The sequence below is a fragment of the Anomaloglossus baeobatrachus genome, chromosome 2 (genome assembly GCF_048569485.1).
Source record: "Anomaloglossus baeobatrachus isolate aAnoBae1 chromosome 2, aAnoBae1.hap1, whole genome shotgun sequence".
NCBI lineage: Eukaryota > Metazoa > Chordata > Amphibia > Anura > Aromobatidae > Anomaloglossus > Anomaloglossus baeobatrachus.
In genome coordinates this window covers 364828306-364843474 of record NC_134354.1, presented here as the reverse complement: position 1 = coordinate 364843474, position 15169 = coordinate 364828306, and the positions used below count along the sequence as shown (strand labels likewise).

Here is a 15169-nt window from a genome sequence, read left to right as displayed (position 1 = left end):
TTACAGTTTACCCGCAGCCGACTATTGTGAACGATCACCTGATAGCTCTTAATAGCCGGCGGCCGAGCGCTCAGCTGAGTGCCCTGACATGCCGGCGGATCAGCTGAGTGCCCTGACATGCTGGCGGATCAGCTGAGTGCCCTGACATGCCGGCGGATCAGCTGAGCGCCCTGACATGCCGGCGGCCGAGCGCTCAGCTGGGCGCACAGACATGCCGGCGGCCGAGCGCTCAGCTGGGCGCCCTAACATGCCGGCGGCCGAGCGCTTAGCTGGACGTTCGGCCACCGAGAAATAAAATAAAGGTTGTGATAAAAAAAAAAAAAAAGGAGCATGCGCAGTGAAAAATAATGGTATCCGCTGCTCAAAAAAAACATTACATGCAGCGTTCCATTCGCCCGGCGCTCACTGACGGTCAGCGTCAAAACAACTGATGCGCTGCGGGGCGGATGCAATTCAAGACCATCCGTTGCTATCCGTAGCTAATAGAAGTCTATGAGGAATATAACGGTTTCCTGTAACGGTTAGGCTGGTTTCACACTACGTCTTTTTAACATCCGTTGAAAACGTTTTTTTAGCGGAAGTACGGATCCTGCTTTTACAGCAAATAACGTATGCAAACGCATATGTTATTTTGCAGGATCCTGCACTGGATGTTTAGGGGCGGGCATTGGAGTCATGTGATCGGGAGTGAGGGGAGCTAGACTGGGAGTCGGCATCTGACAGCTGCAGACGCTGGTAACCAAGGTAAACATCGGCCTTGGATACCAGATATTTATCTTGGTTACGAGTGTCTGCAGCTGCTAGGAGCAGGGCTGCCTGCACACATAACCAACGTAAACATCGGGTAACTAAGAGAAGTGGTTACGCGATATTTACCTTGGTTACGAGTGTCCGCAGCTCTCAGGTGGGGGAGAGGGAGGGAGGGAGGGAGGAAGGGGGAAAGACAGAGATAGAGAGGGTGAGGGAGGGAGGAGGAGAGAGAGACAGATCACGCGAGACTGGTTCTGGGCATGCTCAGTACTTTCTGGGCATGCTCAGTACAAAAGCAGGATCCTGTCTATCAGCACGCCAGCGTTCACCTGCGTTCGCGTGCGTTATAGTGCGGATCCAGTGACTTGCAGTATTTTGACGCAGCTCAAAAACGCTACAAGTAGCGTTTTTGAAACATGTTAAAAAACTGCAAGTCACCGGATCCGCACTATAACGCACGCAAACGCAGGTGAACGCAGGTGGACGCGAGTCCATTGCAAATGCATTGAAATGAAAACGCATTTGCACTGGATCCGTACTTCCGCTAAAATAACGTTTTCAACGGATGTTAAAAAGACGTAGTGTGAAACCAGCCTTAGGCTAGTTTCACACTACGTCTTTTTAACATCCGCTGAAAACGTTTTTTTAGCGGAAGTACGGATCCTGCTTTTACAGCAAATAACGTATGCAAACGCATCTGTTATTTTGCAGGATCCTGCACTGGATGTTTAGGGGCGGGCATTGGAGTCATGTGATCGGGAGTGAGGGGAGCTAGACTGGGAGGAGGCTTCTGACAGCTGCAGACGCTGGTAACCAAGGTAAACATCGGCCTTGGATACCCGATATTTATCTTGGTTACGAGTGTCTGCAGCTGTTAGGAGCAGGGCTGCCTGCACACGTAACCAACGTAAACATCGGGTAACTAAGAGAAGTGGTTACGCGATATTTACCTTGGTTACGAGTGTCCGCAGCTCTCAGGTGGGAGAGAGAGGGAGGGGAGGAAGGGGGAAAGACATAGAGAGAGAGAGGGTGAGGGAGGGAGGAGAGAGAGACAGATCACGCGAGACTGGTTCTGGGCATGCTCAGTACTTTCTGGGCATGCTCAGTACAAAAGCAGGATCCTGTCAATCAGCACGCCAGCGTTCACCTGCGTTTGCGTGCGTTATAGTCAGGATCCAGCAATTTGCAGTATTTGGACGGAGCTCAAAAACGCTACAAGTAGCGTTTTTGAAACATGTTAAAAAACTGCAAGTCGCTGGATCCTCACTATAACGCACGCAAACGCAGGTGAACGCATGTTAACGCGAGTCCATTGCAAATGCATTGAAATGAAAACGCATTTGCACTGGATCCGCTTGTCCGCTAAAATAACGTTAAGGACGGATGTTAAAAAGACGTAGTGTGAAACCAGCCTTAGGCTACTTTCACACATCAGTTTTCTGTATTCAGGTACAGTCCTTTTTTTTGCCGTATCCAACGTTTCCGGTTTTGTTGTGCAAACCGGAGCAAACCGGACCCACCGGATCCGGTTTTAAGCGGATCCGTTGTGAACGGATCCGGTGTGTCCGGTTTGCATCCGTTTTGCATCCGTTATGTCCGTTTTTTTACGGATCCGTTTTTTAAACACTAAACAAACAATTAACGAGTTCCGTATTCTGATTGGCTATTGGGAAAATATAGTATATATACAGTATTTTGAAGCATATATTACAGAATGAAGACAGAGACAATCAGAAACCATGGATGCTATTCTTGCAAATTACACAAAGATCACTGCAGATTTTATATTTGAGGCAAATCGCTTGGCTATCATCGTCAGAGAAAAGTAGCGACAGCGACTGAGGCGTCAGCGACATCGACGCTTTTGGATCCATCCCCTGACTGCCCAGAGACTGACACGTGGGGTGTTTTCAACCCTATACCTGGAGCTCCGTGGAAACCATGAAAAATTCACAAGCTATGTCCGGATGGCAGTGAATAATTTTGACGTCCTCCTTGGCCTTGTTGCGGACAACATACGTAAAACGGACACCTTCTGCCGTTACTCTATAACACCCGAGGAGCGTTTGCTGGTTACGCTTAGGTAAGTTTTTTTTTTTCGAACTGTATCCTCCTGTAAATTGACTTTTAACTGTAATGTGTTTGCTATTATTTTTTTATAATTATTGTCTTTCCTTTACAGATTCCTTGCAACTGGAGAGTCGCTTTCGTCCCTCCACTACCAGTTTCGACTAGGAATTTCCACCATCTCGGGAATCATTAGAGACACTTGCCAAGCCTTGTGGGATTGCCTCCATGAGGATTTCATCCCCCAGCCCACCAGGGACAGATGGCTTGCAATTGCTGAACAATACTATAACATTTGTCAGTTTCCAAATTGCCTTGGCTCAGTGGACGGCAGACATATAAGAATTGTGAAACCTGCTGCTTCGGGGTCAGAATACTACAATTATAAAAAGTATTTCTCAATTGTCCTAATGGCAATAACGGATGCGGACTACAAATTTATCTCAGTGGACATTGGCGCATATGGGAGATCCAATGACTCGCAGGTCTTTAAAATGTCCCCAATGGGGCGGCGAATCTATGGGAATACTTTTGATTTCCCTCCTGCAAGACCTCTTCCTGGCACATGTGAGCCCCCAATGCCCTTTGTTTTTGTGGCCGACGAAGCCTTTCAACTCTCCCAACATCTATTGAAGCCATATGCAAGCCGTGGATTGACGCAAACACAAAAAATATATAATTACAGATTATCCAGAGCCAGAAGAATGGTGGAATGCTCCTTTGGGATACTAACCAGCAAATGGCGAGTGTTGTTAACAGCCATTAATTTAAACATTGAAACTGTTGATGAAATAGTGAAAGCATGTGTGGTACTGCACAATTTTGTTTTAACAAAGGAACCTTTGTCCTTGGATGACCAGAGTTTGGAATCCACCTCTTTGACTGACTACACCAGTCCTGGATTTAGGAGTAGTGTTGCCTGTTCAACAATCCGTGACAAATATGCTGACTATTTTGTGTCCCCAGAAGGTAGAGTAGATTGGCAAGATCAAATGGTATAAGATTTTTGTTTAGTTTTATAACAAATAAACATAGTTAAAAATAAATTAAAAAATATCTTGTTAATCTTGTTAATTTTAATCTTTCACTCGCTTTAAAAATTTGTAATTTTTACACCGTCAAATTACAACATGTTATGTTTTTGTATTACCTTTATTATTAACTTAACTTGCAAAATAATATTACCCCCCAAAAAAAACAAGAACAAATAAATACTTTTCAACAAAAAACTTTTATTTTTATTACATACATAAATTATAAATTGGTATATCTTGGGCTTGGGGTGGAGATAGTACTGGAGGGGCTGACAGGTGGGAACACACGCACAGTTGGAGTATTGAGGGTGGAAAGTGGTGTTGGTGGTGGTGGTGGGGAAGTAACAGAAGGTGAAGGTGTGGTTGAGAAACCAAGAGGGAAACCAGGAGATGGGATGGGATTTGGTAAGGATTGAGGGGTGGAGTGGAGGGATTGGGAGACAGAAGAGGTGGCGGGTGAATTAGTGGCTTGAGTTGGGGTCATGATGGGTGTGGAAGGCGAGATGTGGTAGTGGGAAGGAAGTGTAGGGGCAGATGTGGTTGGGAGCTGGTACTGGGCCGCAGGCTGGTACTGGGCTGCAGGCTGGTACTGGTCAGCAGGCTGGTACTGGGCTGCAGGCTGGTACTGGTCAGCAGGCTGGTACTGGGCAGCAGGCTGGTACTGGGCAGCAGGCTGGTACTGGGCAGCAGGGGGAGTAGGGACAATGGCTGGAGGGGGGGCAGGTGCTGGAGGAGGGGTGGGTGGAGGTGGTTGGGAGGAAACCTGCGCCAGAGCCTGCCGTGTGGCTTGCATTACATGCATCTGCTGGTCAGGAGATAGCTTTTCCATGCGCTCTAGTACGGCTTGAAAAAAACAATGATTGGGTGATTTACTTGCATCTAAATGCAGCCTGTCCAGACGCGTGCACAATTCGTGTGTATTTTTTTCCATATTGGCATTTATGAAGCTAAAAGATGAACGATTTTGTTCGGCTAATAATTGAATGGCGTTCTGGAAGGCTGCATTTAGATGCAAGAACTCGGGCGCATAGCTCTTTTCCTGACCCCTATGACGCTGACGCCCAGAACCCAAAGGTGTTCTACTGAGGGCAGCAGTGTCAGAGGGGTGGGGTAGGGGAAAAGCTATCTCATCACCAGCAGCTTCAGGTAATGAAGTCTCACGTGAAGCTCCAGCGCAGGTGGATGGGACAGATGTCGATGGAAGGGAAGGTTCAGATGGGTGGGGTCTGTGCCTGTGTTCCCCAGTGGCGGACTGTTCAGGGATCGCTCCTGTCGGGTTCGATGCAGGCTCCTGAGTGCTGCAGACGGTGCTGGTAAAAAGAGGAAAAACAAAACAATAATTAATTTAATTGCTATACAGTGCCACTGAATAAAAAAAAAAGGCAAAAAAAACCAGACATAAAATATTATACTTTGTACATATTGTGTGGAATATTTACCTTCTGCACACCATAGTTGTCCGGAGGAACGACAACGCTCTAAAGTAACGGTACTTCGATCTGCGTCCTCCGGATCCACTCGGGGCCTGCATCTCTTGATTCAACTCCTTTTTGAAGCGATCCCTGATAGACCGCCACCGCTTCTGAAGTTTGTCACCTGAAAGTGGAAAGCACAAAGTGGTTAGTATACAACACATTACATCCTGCAGCATAACCTACTGAACTGTGAATACTTACGCTGTTTCTTCTGGCCACGAGAATTGAGCTCCCCCCAACCTTCTACCGCTGCGTGGCATACCTCGTCCCAGAGTCGACGGGTTACGATCGAATCAGCGTGGCGGCGGTCAGCCATGTTCCACAGCGGCTCCCTCTCTCTAACTTCATCGATGAGGAGGTCGATGTTGATAAATCCGGCCTCCTCACCGTCAGAATCGGGAGCACGCTGTGATGCCTGTTCAAAGAAACAAAAAAGAAATTAAAAAAAAAAAAAAATTATACCTAAATTCACACAGACATGAAAAAAAAAAAAAAATAAAAAAAAAAAACTTACACTAAGACCACCGCCACCTCGACGACGACCCTGGGACGGTCTTGGGGGAGCTCTATCGTGAGCCCTAGAAGTTGAAGCCTTTAGTGAAGGAAAAAAAAAACCATTATTTACTTATGTGTTTGGTGTGCTGTGGTAAACAATTCCTGTATGAAACTTACACTCTGACCGCCCGCTCCGTGTATTTCTCCACCCCTTCCGTCATCTTCTGGCAGCATCTCCTGTGATGTTTCGGCCACCTATGTAAATGTCGTTTATTTAAAAATTTTTTTTTTTTTTTTAAAAAAAACACCCTAAAAAAAAATATATACCTCAGTTTGTGAACCGGAGGGCGGGCTACCAGAAGACGACATATCTTTTTCTATAACAGGCCTCGCACAGCAAATGGCTTGACAAAACTGTGCCCGCAACACTGCACCTGTAAAAAAAGAAAAAACAATGTCTAAGTACATGTACGCAGCTCACAACAGTGATCTGTGGACAGTACTGTGGACATTACCTCAGGGACACTCTCCGCCACAACAATTGAAGACTGGCAACGAACCAAACTGGCACAGCAAATGGCTTGACAAAACTGTGCCCGCAACACTGCACCTGTAAAAAAAGAAAAAACAATGTCTAAGTACATGTACGCAGCTCACAACAGTGATCTGTGGACAGTACTGTGGACATTACCTCAGGGACACTCTCCACCACAACAATTCAAGACTGGCACCGAAACAAACTGGCACAGCAAATGGCTTGACAAAACTGTGCCCGCAACACTGCACCTGTAAAAAAAGAAAAAACAATGTCTAAGTACATGTACGCAGCTCACAACACTTATCTGTGGACAGTACTGTGGACATTACCTCTTCCCTGGAGCACTGGACTGGAGGACAGCAGAAGTTGAAGTCAGGAACGAACGGCAGGAGGTGTGTAGAATGTGCTGGATCCTTTTATAAGTTTTGTGATGATGAAAAAAAAAAATTTGCGCATGCTCTGTTTACCAAACCGGATGCGGTCACCGCATCCGGTTTAAACCGCATTGCGCCGGATCCGGCATGCATAGACACCCATTGTATACAATGCCGCATTGCGACGGATCCGGCAGAATGCGGTTTTTTTAAGGGGCAAAAAAACGTTACATGATACGTTCTATCCGGCCGCCGCATTCAATTATTTTGCCGCATCCGGAAAAAAACGGATGCACCGCAAAGCCATCAGGTACAATCCGGTTACAATGCAAGTCTATGGGAATAAACCGGATGCGATACCGGATCCGTTTTATCCTTTTTTTTCCGGATTGTACCTGATGGCAAAAAACTGATGTGTGAAAGTAGCCTTAGGGTACTTTCACACATCCGGATTTTTGCTCTGCGGCACAATACGGCGTTCTGCAGAAAAACCGCAACCGGCTTTTGTAACGCCGATTGCGGTTTTTTTTGCATTGACTTACATTAGTGCCGCATTGTGCCGTAGGGGCTTGCGTTCGGTCCGGTTTTTGCCGCATGCGGCAGATTTAGCCGATGCGGCGGCCGGATCGAACGTACCCTGCAACGTTTTTTGGTCCGGCAAAAAACACCGCATCGCGCCGCATCCGGCCGCTGCGGCGCATTTTTCAATGCATCCCTATGGAGGCCGGATGCGGCGCGATGCGGAAAAAACCGCATCCGGTCGCCGCATGCGGTATTTTCCACTGCGCATGCTCAGTAGCATGCCGCAACCGGAAAAAAACGGACCGGCCGCATGTAAAAACTGATGCAAAGGATGCGGTGTTTTCACCGCATCCGTTGTATAGTTTTCACAGCCGGATTGAGCCGCAGGGCTCAAACCGGATGTGTGAAAGTAGCCTTACCGTAATTCAAGGCTGCGGATAGCAACGGATCCCGTCCAACGCAAGTGTGAAACCAGCCTAAGCCCTGCAATAGCCACAAACATGGCATTGGTCTCATTAGTCAGCCCCCTACCAAACTAGCTGTAGGGGGAGATAGCTTTGCACTGGAGCACTAAATTATCCATGGTCTTGGGGTTCATGACTAGAATACAATCTATTCTGAGGTATCTACATCCCAAATCTCTTCCTGAAGATCAGCCCCGCTAATGTGCTTGCCTCAGAATATCCGCGCCATTTTTTAGCAGCGCCTCCTGGTCTCTGTATCCCCTCAGGCACGGCTGTCGCTGAGGTAATGCTGGTAGTCAGACTCCAGCGGCCCGTGCTGTGTATACTGGGAGCACAGGCCCCGAGTCTCCTCACTCGCCCCCGCCTGCAGATACATGGTGCAAAGGGCGCGTACCCCCCAGAACAACACACGGGTGGAACCAGCGTCCCGCCAATAGAGAGGGGGAGGACACGGGTGGGAGAGGCGCCAGCGCTCCGGCCACTCCTCCTCTAGTGCATGCCTTCCCCGAGCTCCTGCAAGTGTTGTGAGAGGCGTAGCACAGAGCTGAGGGCAGGACACAGCAGCCGCCATGGCCATTGTATTCACTGCTATCAGGGTCCTATTGGGGCTCTTCTTTGCTATTGCCGGAGTGGTTAAACTGACAGATCAAGTGTCCGCTGAGGTGTACCAGCAGATGGTAAGTGCCAGTGTGTGCCCAGGGCATTTAGCCTCTGCCCTTCCTGCACTTATACGGACAGTTTGGGGGTAGCCTCAAGTGTTGGCACCAAACAGGGAAGAACGATGCCCGGTCCTTCAGAGCCAGGCATGTGCAGAATCTGCAAGAGCCCAGGGCGTCATATCCCTCCAATATGCTGGAGGAAGTACTGCTGACAACTTTGTATCACCGCTGCCAGTTGTCTAGTGGTACATGGTGCCCAATGGTAGGGGTGTGTCACAGTGCCCAGTGGTGGGGATGTTGCCCAGTATTGATAGTGCCCAGTGGTGGGGATGTTGCCGAGTATTGATAGTGCCCAGTGGTGGGGATGTTGCCCAGTATTGATAGTGCCCAGTGGTGGGGATGTTGCCCAGTATTGATAGTGCCCAGTGGTCGGGATGTTGCCCAGTATTGATAGTGCCCAGTGGTCGGGATGTTGCCCAGTATTGATAGTGCCCAGTGGTGGGGATGTTGCCCAGTATTGATAGTGCCCAGTGGTGGGGATGTTGCCCAGTATTGATAGTGCCCAGTGGTGGGGATGTTGCCCAGTATCGATAGTGCCCAGTGGTGGGGATGTTGCCCAGTATCGATAGTGCCCAGTGGTGGGGATGTTGCCCAGTATCGATAGTGCCCAGTGGTGGGGATGTTGCCCAGTATCGATAGTGCCCAGTGGTGGGGATGTTGCCCAGTATCGATAGTGCCCAGTGGTCGGGATGTTGCCCAGTATTGATAGTGCCCAGTGGTGGGGATGTTGCCCAGTATTGATAGTGCCCAGTGGTGGGGATGTTGCCCAGTATTGATAGTGCCCAGTGGTGGGGATGTTGCCCAGTATTGATAGTGCCCAGTGGTCGGGATGTTGCCCAGTATTGATAGTGCCTAGTGGTGGGGATGTTGCCCAGTATTGATAGTGCCCAGTGGTGGGGATGTTGCCCAGTATTGATAGTGCCCAGTGGTGGGGATGTTGCCCAGTATTGATAGTGCCCAGTGGTGGGGATGTTGCCCAGTATTGATAGTGCCCAGTGGTGGGGATGTTGCCCAGTATTGATAGTGCCCAGTGGTCGGGATGTTGCCCAGTATTGATAGTGCCTAGTGGTGGGGATGTTGCCCAGTATTGATAGTGCCCAGTGGTCGGGATGTTGCCCAGTATTGATAGTGCCCAGTGGTTGGGATGTTGCCCAGTATTGATAGTGCCCAGTATTGATAGTGCCCAGTGGTCGGGATGTTGCCCAGTATTGATAGTGCCCAGTGGTCGGGATGTTGCCCGGTATTGATAGAGCCCAGTGATGGGGATGTTGTGTATTAGTGCACAGTGGTTGGGATGTTGCGCGGTAGCATTTGTGCACAGTGGTTGGGATGTTGCGCGGTAGCATTTGTGCACAGTGGTTGGGATGTTGCGCGGTAGCATTAGTGCACAGTGGTTGGGATGTTGCGCGGTAGCATTTGTGCACAGTGGTTGGGATGTTGCGCGGTAGCATTAGTGCACAGTGGTTGGGATGTTGCGCGGTAGCATTAGTGCACAGTGGTTGGGATGTTGCGCGGTAGCATTTGTGCACAGTGGTTGGGATGTTGCGCGGTAGCATTAGTGCACAGTGGTTGGGATGTTGCGCGGTAGCATTAGTGCACAGTGGTTGGGATGTTGCGCGGTAGCATTAGTGCACAGTGGTTGGGATGTTGCGCGGTAGCATTAGTGCACAGTGGTTGGGATGTTGCGCGGTAGCATTAGTGCACAGTGGTTGGGATGTCGCTCAGTAGCATTAGTGCACAGTGGTTGGGATGTTGCGCGGTAGCATTAGTGCACAGTGGTTGGGATGTTGCGCGGTAGCATTAGTGCACAGTGGTTGGGATGTTGCGCGGTAGCATTAGTGCACAGTGGTTGGGATGTTGCGCGGTAGCATTAGTGCACAGTGGTTGGGATGTTGCGCGGTAGCATTAGTGCACAGTGGTTGGGATGTTGCGCGGTAGCATTAGTGCACAGTGGTTGGGATGTTGCGCGGTAGCATTAGTGCACAGTGGTTGGGATGTTGCGCGGTAGCATTAGTGCACAGTGGTTGGGATGTTGCGCGGTAGCATTTGTGCACAGTGGTTGGGATGTTGCGCGGTAGCATTAGTGCACAGTGGTTGGGATGTTGCGCGGTAGCATTAGTGCACAGTGGTTGGGATGTTGCGCGGTAGCATTAGTGCACAGTGGTTAGGATGTTGCGCGGTAGCATTAGTGCACAGTGGTTGGGATGTTGCGCGGTAGCATTAGTGCACAGTGGTTGGGATGTCGCTCAGTAGCATTAGTGCACAGTGGTTGGGATGTTGCGCGGTAGCATTAGTGCACAGTGGTTGGGATGTTGCGCGGTAGCATTAGTGCACAGTGGTTGGGATGTTGCGCGGTAGCATTAGTGCACAGTGGTTGGGATGTTGCGCGGTAGCATTAGTGCACAGTGGTTGGGATGTTGCGCGGTAGCATTAGTGCACAGTGGTTGGGATGTTGCGCGGTAGCATTAGTGCACAGTGGTTGGGATGTTGCGCGGTAGCATTAGTGCACAGTGGTTGGGATGTTGCGCGGTAGCATTAGTGCACAGTGGTTGGGATGTTGCGCGGTAGCATTAGTGCACAGTGGTTGGGATGTTGCGCGGTAGCATTAGTGCACAGTGGTTGGGATGTTGCGCGGTAGCATTTGTGCACAGTGGTTGGGATGTTGCGCGGTAGCATTAGTGCACAGTGGTTGGGATGTTGCGCGGTAGCATTAGTGCACAGTGGTTGGGATGTTGCGCGGTAGCATTTGTGCACAGTGGTTGGGATGTTGCGCGGTAGCATTAGTGCACAGTGGTTGGGATGTTGCGCGGTAGCATTTGTGCACAGTGGTTGGGATGTTGCGCGGTAGCATTAGTGCACAGTGGTTGGGATGTTGCGCGGTAGCATTAGTGCACAGTGGTTGGGATGTTGCGCGGTAGCATTAGTGCACAGTGGTTGGGATGTTGCGCGGTAGCATTTGTGCACAGTGGTTGGGATGTTGCGCGGTAGCATTAGTGCACAGTGGTTGGGATGTTGCGCGGTAGCATTTGTGCACAGTGGTTGGGATGTTGCGCGGTAGCATTAGTGCACAGTGGTTGGGATGTTGCGCGGTAGCATTAGTGCACAGTGGTTGGGATGTTGCGCGGTAGCATTAGTGCACAGTGGTTGGGATGTTGCGCGGTAGCATTTGTGCACAGTGGTTGGGATGTTGCGCGGTAGCATTAGTGCACAGTGGTTGGGATGTTGCGCGGTAGCATTTGTGCACAGTGGTTGGGATGTTGCGCGGTAGCATTAGTGCACAGTGGTTGGGATGTTAACTGGAGCCCTGTAATAGAGGTGTTAACCAATGGTGGGGTTGTTGCCCAATGCCCAGTGTTGGGGATGGAGCTCGGTGTTGGGGATGGTGCCCTGTTCATCAGTTTCTGTATGCCAAGACCAGGAGTGTCTCCAAAATAAAGAACAAGTGTCAGTCTTTCAATTTTAGCTTTCATCACTGAGTTCCACTCCTCACTTTGGCATATAAAAAGTGATGCAAAAATACTGACATGTGAATTAGACACTAGCGATAATGCCCCATGCTAGGGATAATGCCCCCGCTAGGGATATGTTGCACTGTATCCACCATTAGGCAGTGTAAAGAGATAGGTGCCAAATGCTGACTGAGGGTGACAGGGCACTGATAGTCTAAAGTCCCACAGGTGACAGCCACGCTATGTAGGAGCTTATCTGTACACTTTGTGCTGCAAATGAAAGAATGAATTTGCTGTGGACTTTTCCTACTACGCTCCCAACCCTTGTGCATTTATTATTAAAGAGGTTGTTTCATAACCACAATTGCAGAATTAATTTTCTTTTTTCTCTTTAAAGGGTTTGTTTATGAGAATATATGTGGTCACCCCTTTGGGGCCTGCACCTACTGCGCCTACTGTTCCCAACTGGAGTGACAGCAGAGGTAGACTATGCGTCCACGTCTCCTCTCACAGTGGTTGGCATCAGTTGGAACGTGGGTTCAAGAGACCTTTTTTCTGGAGACGGATGTGGGTCCGACACTGAATTAGAAATTGACTTTTGTTGTGGATATAAATCCCAGTGCACTTAAGGCAGGGTTCCCCAACTCCAGTCCTCAAGGCCCACCAACAGTGCATGTTTTCAGGATTTCCTTAGCATTGCACTGCTTTTGGAACCAGCACCTGGGCAGGTAATTACATTAACACTTGTGCAATACTAAGGAAATCCCCAAAACCTGCACTGTTGGTGGGCCTTGAGGACTGGAGTTGGGGACCTCTGGACTAAGGGACCTCTGCTGACATCATGCCCATGTGAGCATAATAGGCGGGGCCTTCACCAACATAGCTGATACCATTAACTCCATGTAGTCACGGAGTTGTTTACAATAGAAGTAGGGATCTTGGGGTGAGACCTACAGACTGGGGTGTGTAGGGGGGCATCATTATAGTGGACGGGAGGAAACATCATCACGCCCACTAACCAAGCTGGTCACGCCCACTAACCAAGCTGGTCACGCCCACTAACCAAGCTGGTCACGCCCACTAACCAAGCTGGTCACGCCCACTAACCAAGCTGGTCACGCCCACTAACCAAGCTGGTCACGCCCACTAACCAAGCTGGTCACGCCCACTAACCAAGCTGGTCACGCCCACTAACCAAGCTGGTCACGCCCGTTCTAGCCACTGGGATTTAGCCACAACCATGCCATAATGTCTGTTTTGTGAAAATGCCTTTAAGGTTTACCTGGCCTTCACACAAGGTGTATAAACAATCTCTGTTTCTAAACCAAAGCTGAAGTAATCACTAGTTCAGTTTTTTATTATGGGTCTCTAAATATGACTAATGCAGTCCCATATTTTTTTGCAAGTTTTCTTGGTTATTGAAACCAGAATAAAAATCTGTATAAGGCCCTGTGCGCACTTAACGTTTTTTGCTGCGTATTTCCTGCAGTTTTGCTGTATGTTTCGCTGCATGTTATGTTCATAACATCTCTGCAGTGAATCACCAGCAAGTCCTATGGTAAAAAAAAAATGCTGTGCGCACTAAGCGGAATTTGACAGCTGCATGTTTTGCTGCTGGATTCCTGCAGCAAAAACAATTGCATGTCCCTTCTTTTCCGCACGTCGCTGCGGGATTTCACTCCATTGACTGAAATGTAATCGGGAAATCCTGCAGGGAATAACGCAGGTAGAAAATTCTGTGCGGTTCATTGCGTTTTCCTGCGTTATTCCCTGCGGTATTTCGCGGTTTCGGGACATAATGTTCATCACTGCCTGCGGTTTGCAGGGAAGTGATGTCATTATGACATTAAGAGGAAGCGGAGCAGAGTAAACACACATCACACACAGACATAGAACACACACAGATCGCACTCACACACAGACATAGACATATAGAATACACATAGAAATCAAACGGACATATAAAAAAAAAAACAACACGTGTGCTCCGCCGTATTTCTACCGTCCAGCCGAGGTAAGCACACAGCGGCGGCCCAGTATTCTCAGGCTGGGGAGAGCGAGGGACAGGGTTAATGGCCCCCCCCCCTCCCGCAGCTGAGAATATCAGCCCGCAGCTGCCCCGGGACAGTCGCATCCATTATGTGACAGTCCCGGAGTGTCCCCAGCTCTTCCTGTTGCCATGATGTGGTGGCAATCAGGGTAATAATGAGTTAATGGCAGCGCATCGCCGCCACTAAGTCCAGGCTTTAATCATGTCAGCGTCTATGAGACAGCTTTCATGATTAACCTGTAAGTAAAGTGAATAAACACACACCACAAAAAATCCTTTATTTTAAATAAAAAAAGCCCCTCTTTCACCCCTTTATTAACCCCTCCCCAAACACACAGCTCCGGCGTAATCCACCGAGGTCCCGCGGCGCTTGCATCCAGCCGCATCTGACATATACTGAATGCAGCCTCGCAACGAGACTGCAGAAAGGTAACCACAGGTCATTTCTCACGGCCGGTAATGTGAACACACTACTACCGGGAGAAATGCAGTGTGTCGATTGTTGATTGATCTGTCCTCTATCTATCTATCTATTCTTCTATCTGTCTATTTATCTATTTACTATCTATCTCAGAAGGAAATTACTTTTTTTTTTTTCTCAATGTGCTTTATTGCATTGAATGCAGTAAAACACATGTACCAACCCGCGGTAAAAATACAGCGATAAAACCGCGCCAAACCGCATGCGGTTTTCGGGTGCGGTTTGCCGCGTTTTTTTACCACGGGTGCAGTAATCTTTCAGACCCTGCAGAATTTTCTTAAGAAAATTCCGTTTTCCAGTGCGCACATGGCCTAAATTCGGTATTACAATAACTATACTGACCCAAAGAACAGTTAGGCTGCTTTCACACCTCCGGTTTTTGCTATGCGGCACAATCCGGCACTTTGCAGGAAAATCGCAACCGGTTTTTTTTGCTGCCGGTTGCGATTTTCCTGCATAGGCTTTAATTAGTGCCGCATTGTGCCGCATGGCCTTGCCTCCCGTCCGGTTTTTGCCGCATGCGGCAGATTTAGCCGATGCGGCGGCCGGATGGAACGTTGCCTGGCACGTTTTTTCGTGCGGCAAAAAAACCCGCATCGCGCCGCATTCGGCCGATGCGGCGCATTTTTCAATGCATGCCTATGGCGGCCGGATGCGGCGCGATGCGGCAATAACCGCATCCGGCCGCCGCGTGCGGTTTTTGCCACTGCGCATGCTCAGTAGCATGCCGCAAGCGGCAAAAACCGGACTG

The 15169-nt window shown here is 49.1% G+C and overlaps 2 protein-coding genes across 2 annotated transcripts in view; one reads left to right on the top strand and one right to left on the bottom strand.

Annotated features, from left to right (window-relative positions):
- Positions 1-4029: 4029 nt before the first annotated feature.
- LOC142290099 (uncharacterized) lies at positions 4030-7284 on the bottom strand. The gene is made up of 8 exons (XM_075334033.1): positions 6513-7284; positions 6337-6431; positions 6149-6255; positions 5999-6076; positions 5841-5918; positions 5528-5741; positions 5291-5447; positions 4030-5161 (listed from the first exon to the last, which is right to left on the bottom strand). Exons 3-8 carry the CDS (start codon positions 6188-6190, stop codon positions 4072-4074), a joined length of 1659 nt encoding a protein of 552 aa, XP_075190148.1. The 5' UTR covers positions 6191-6255; positions 6337-6431; positions 6513-7284; the 3' UTR covers positions 4030-4071.
- An 861-nt stretch (positions 7285-8145) lies between these two features.
- The window catches only part of TMEM35B (transmembrane protein 35B), a 43903-nt gene continuing 36879 nt past the window's right edge, over positions 8146-15169 (top strand). The window contains exon 1 of the mRNA XM_075334032.1: positions 8146-8396. Coding sequence (XP_075190147.1) covers positions 8289-8396 — 108 coding nt within the window. The 5' untranslated portion in view covers positions 8146-8288. The remainder of the gene's footprint in view (positions 8397-15169) is intronic.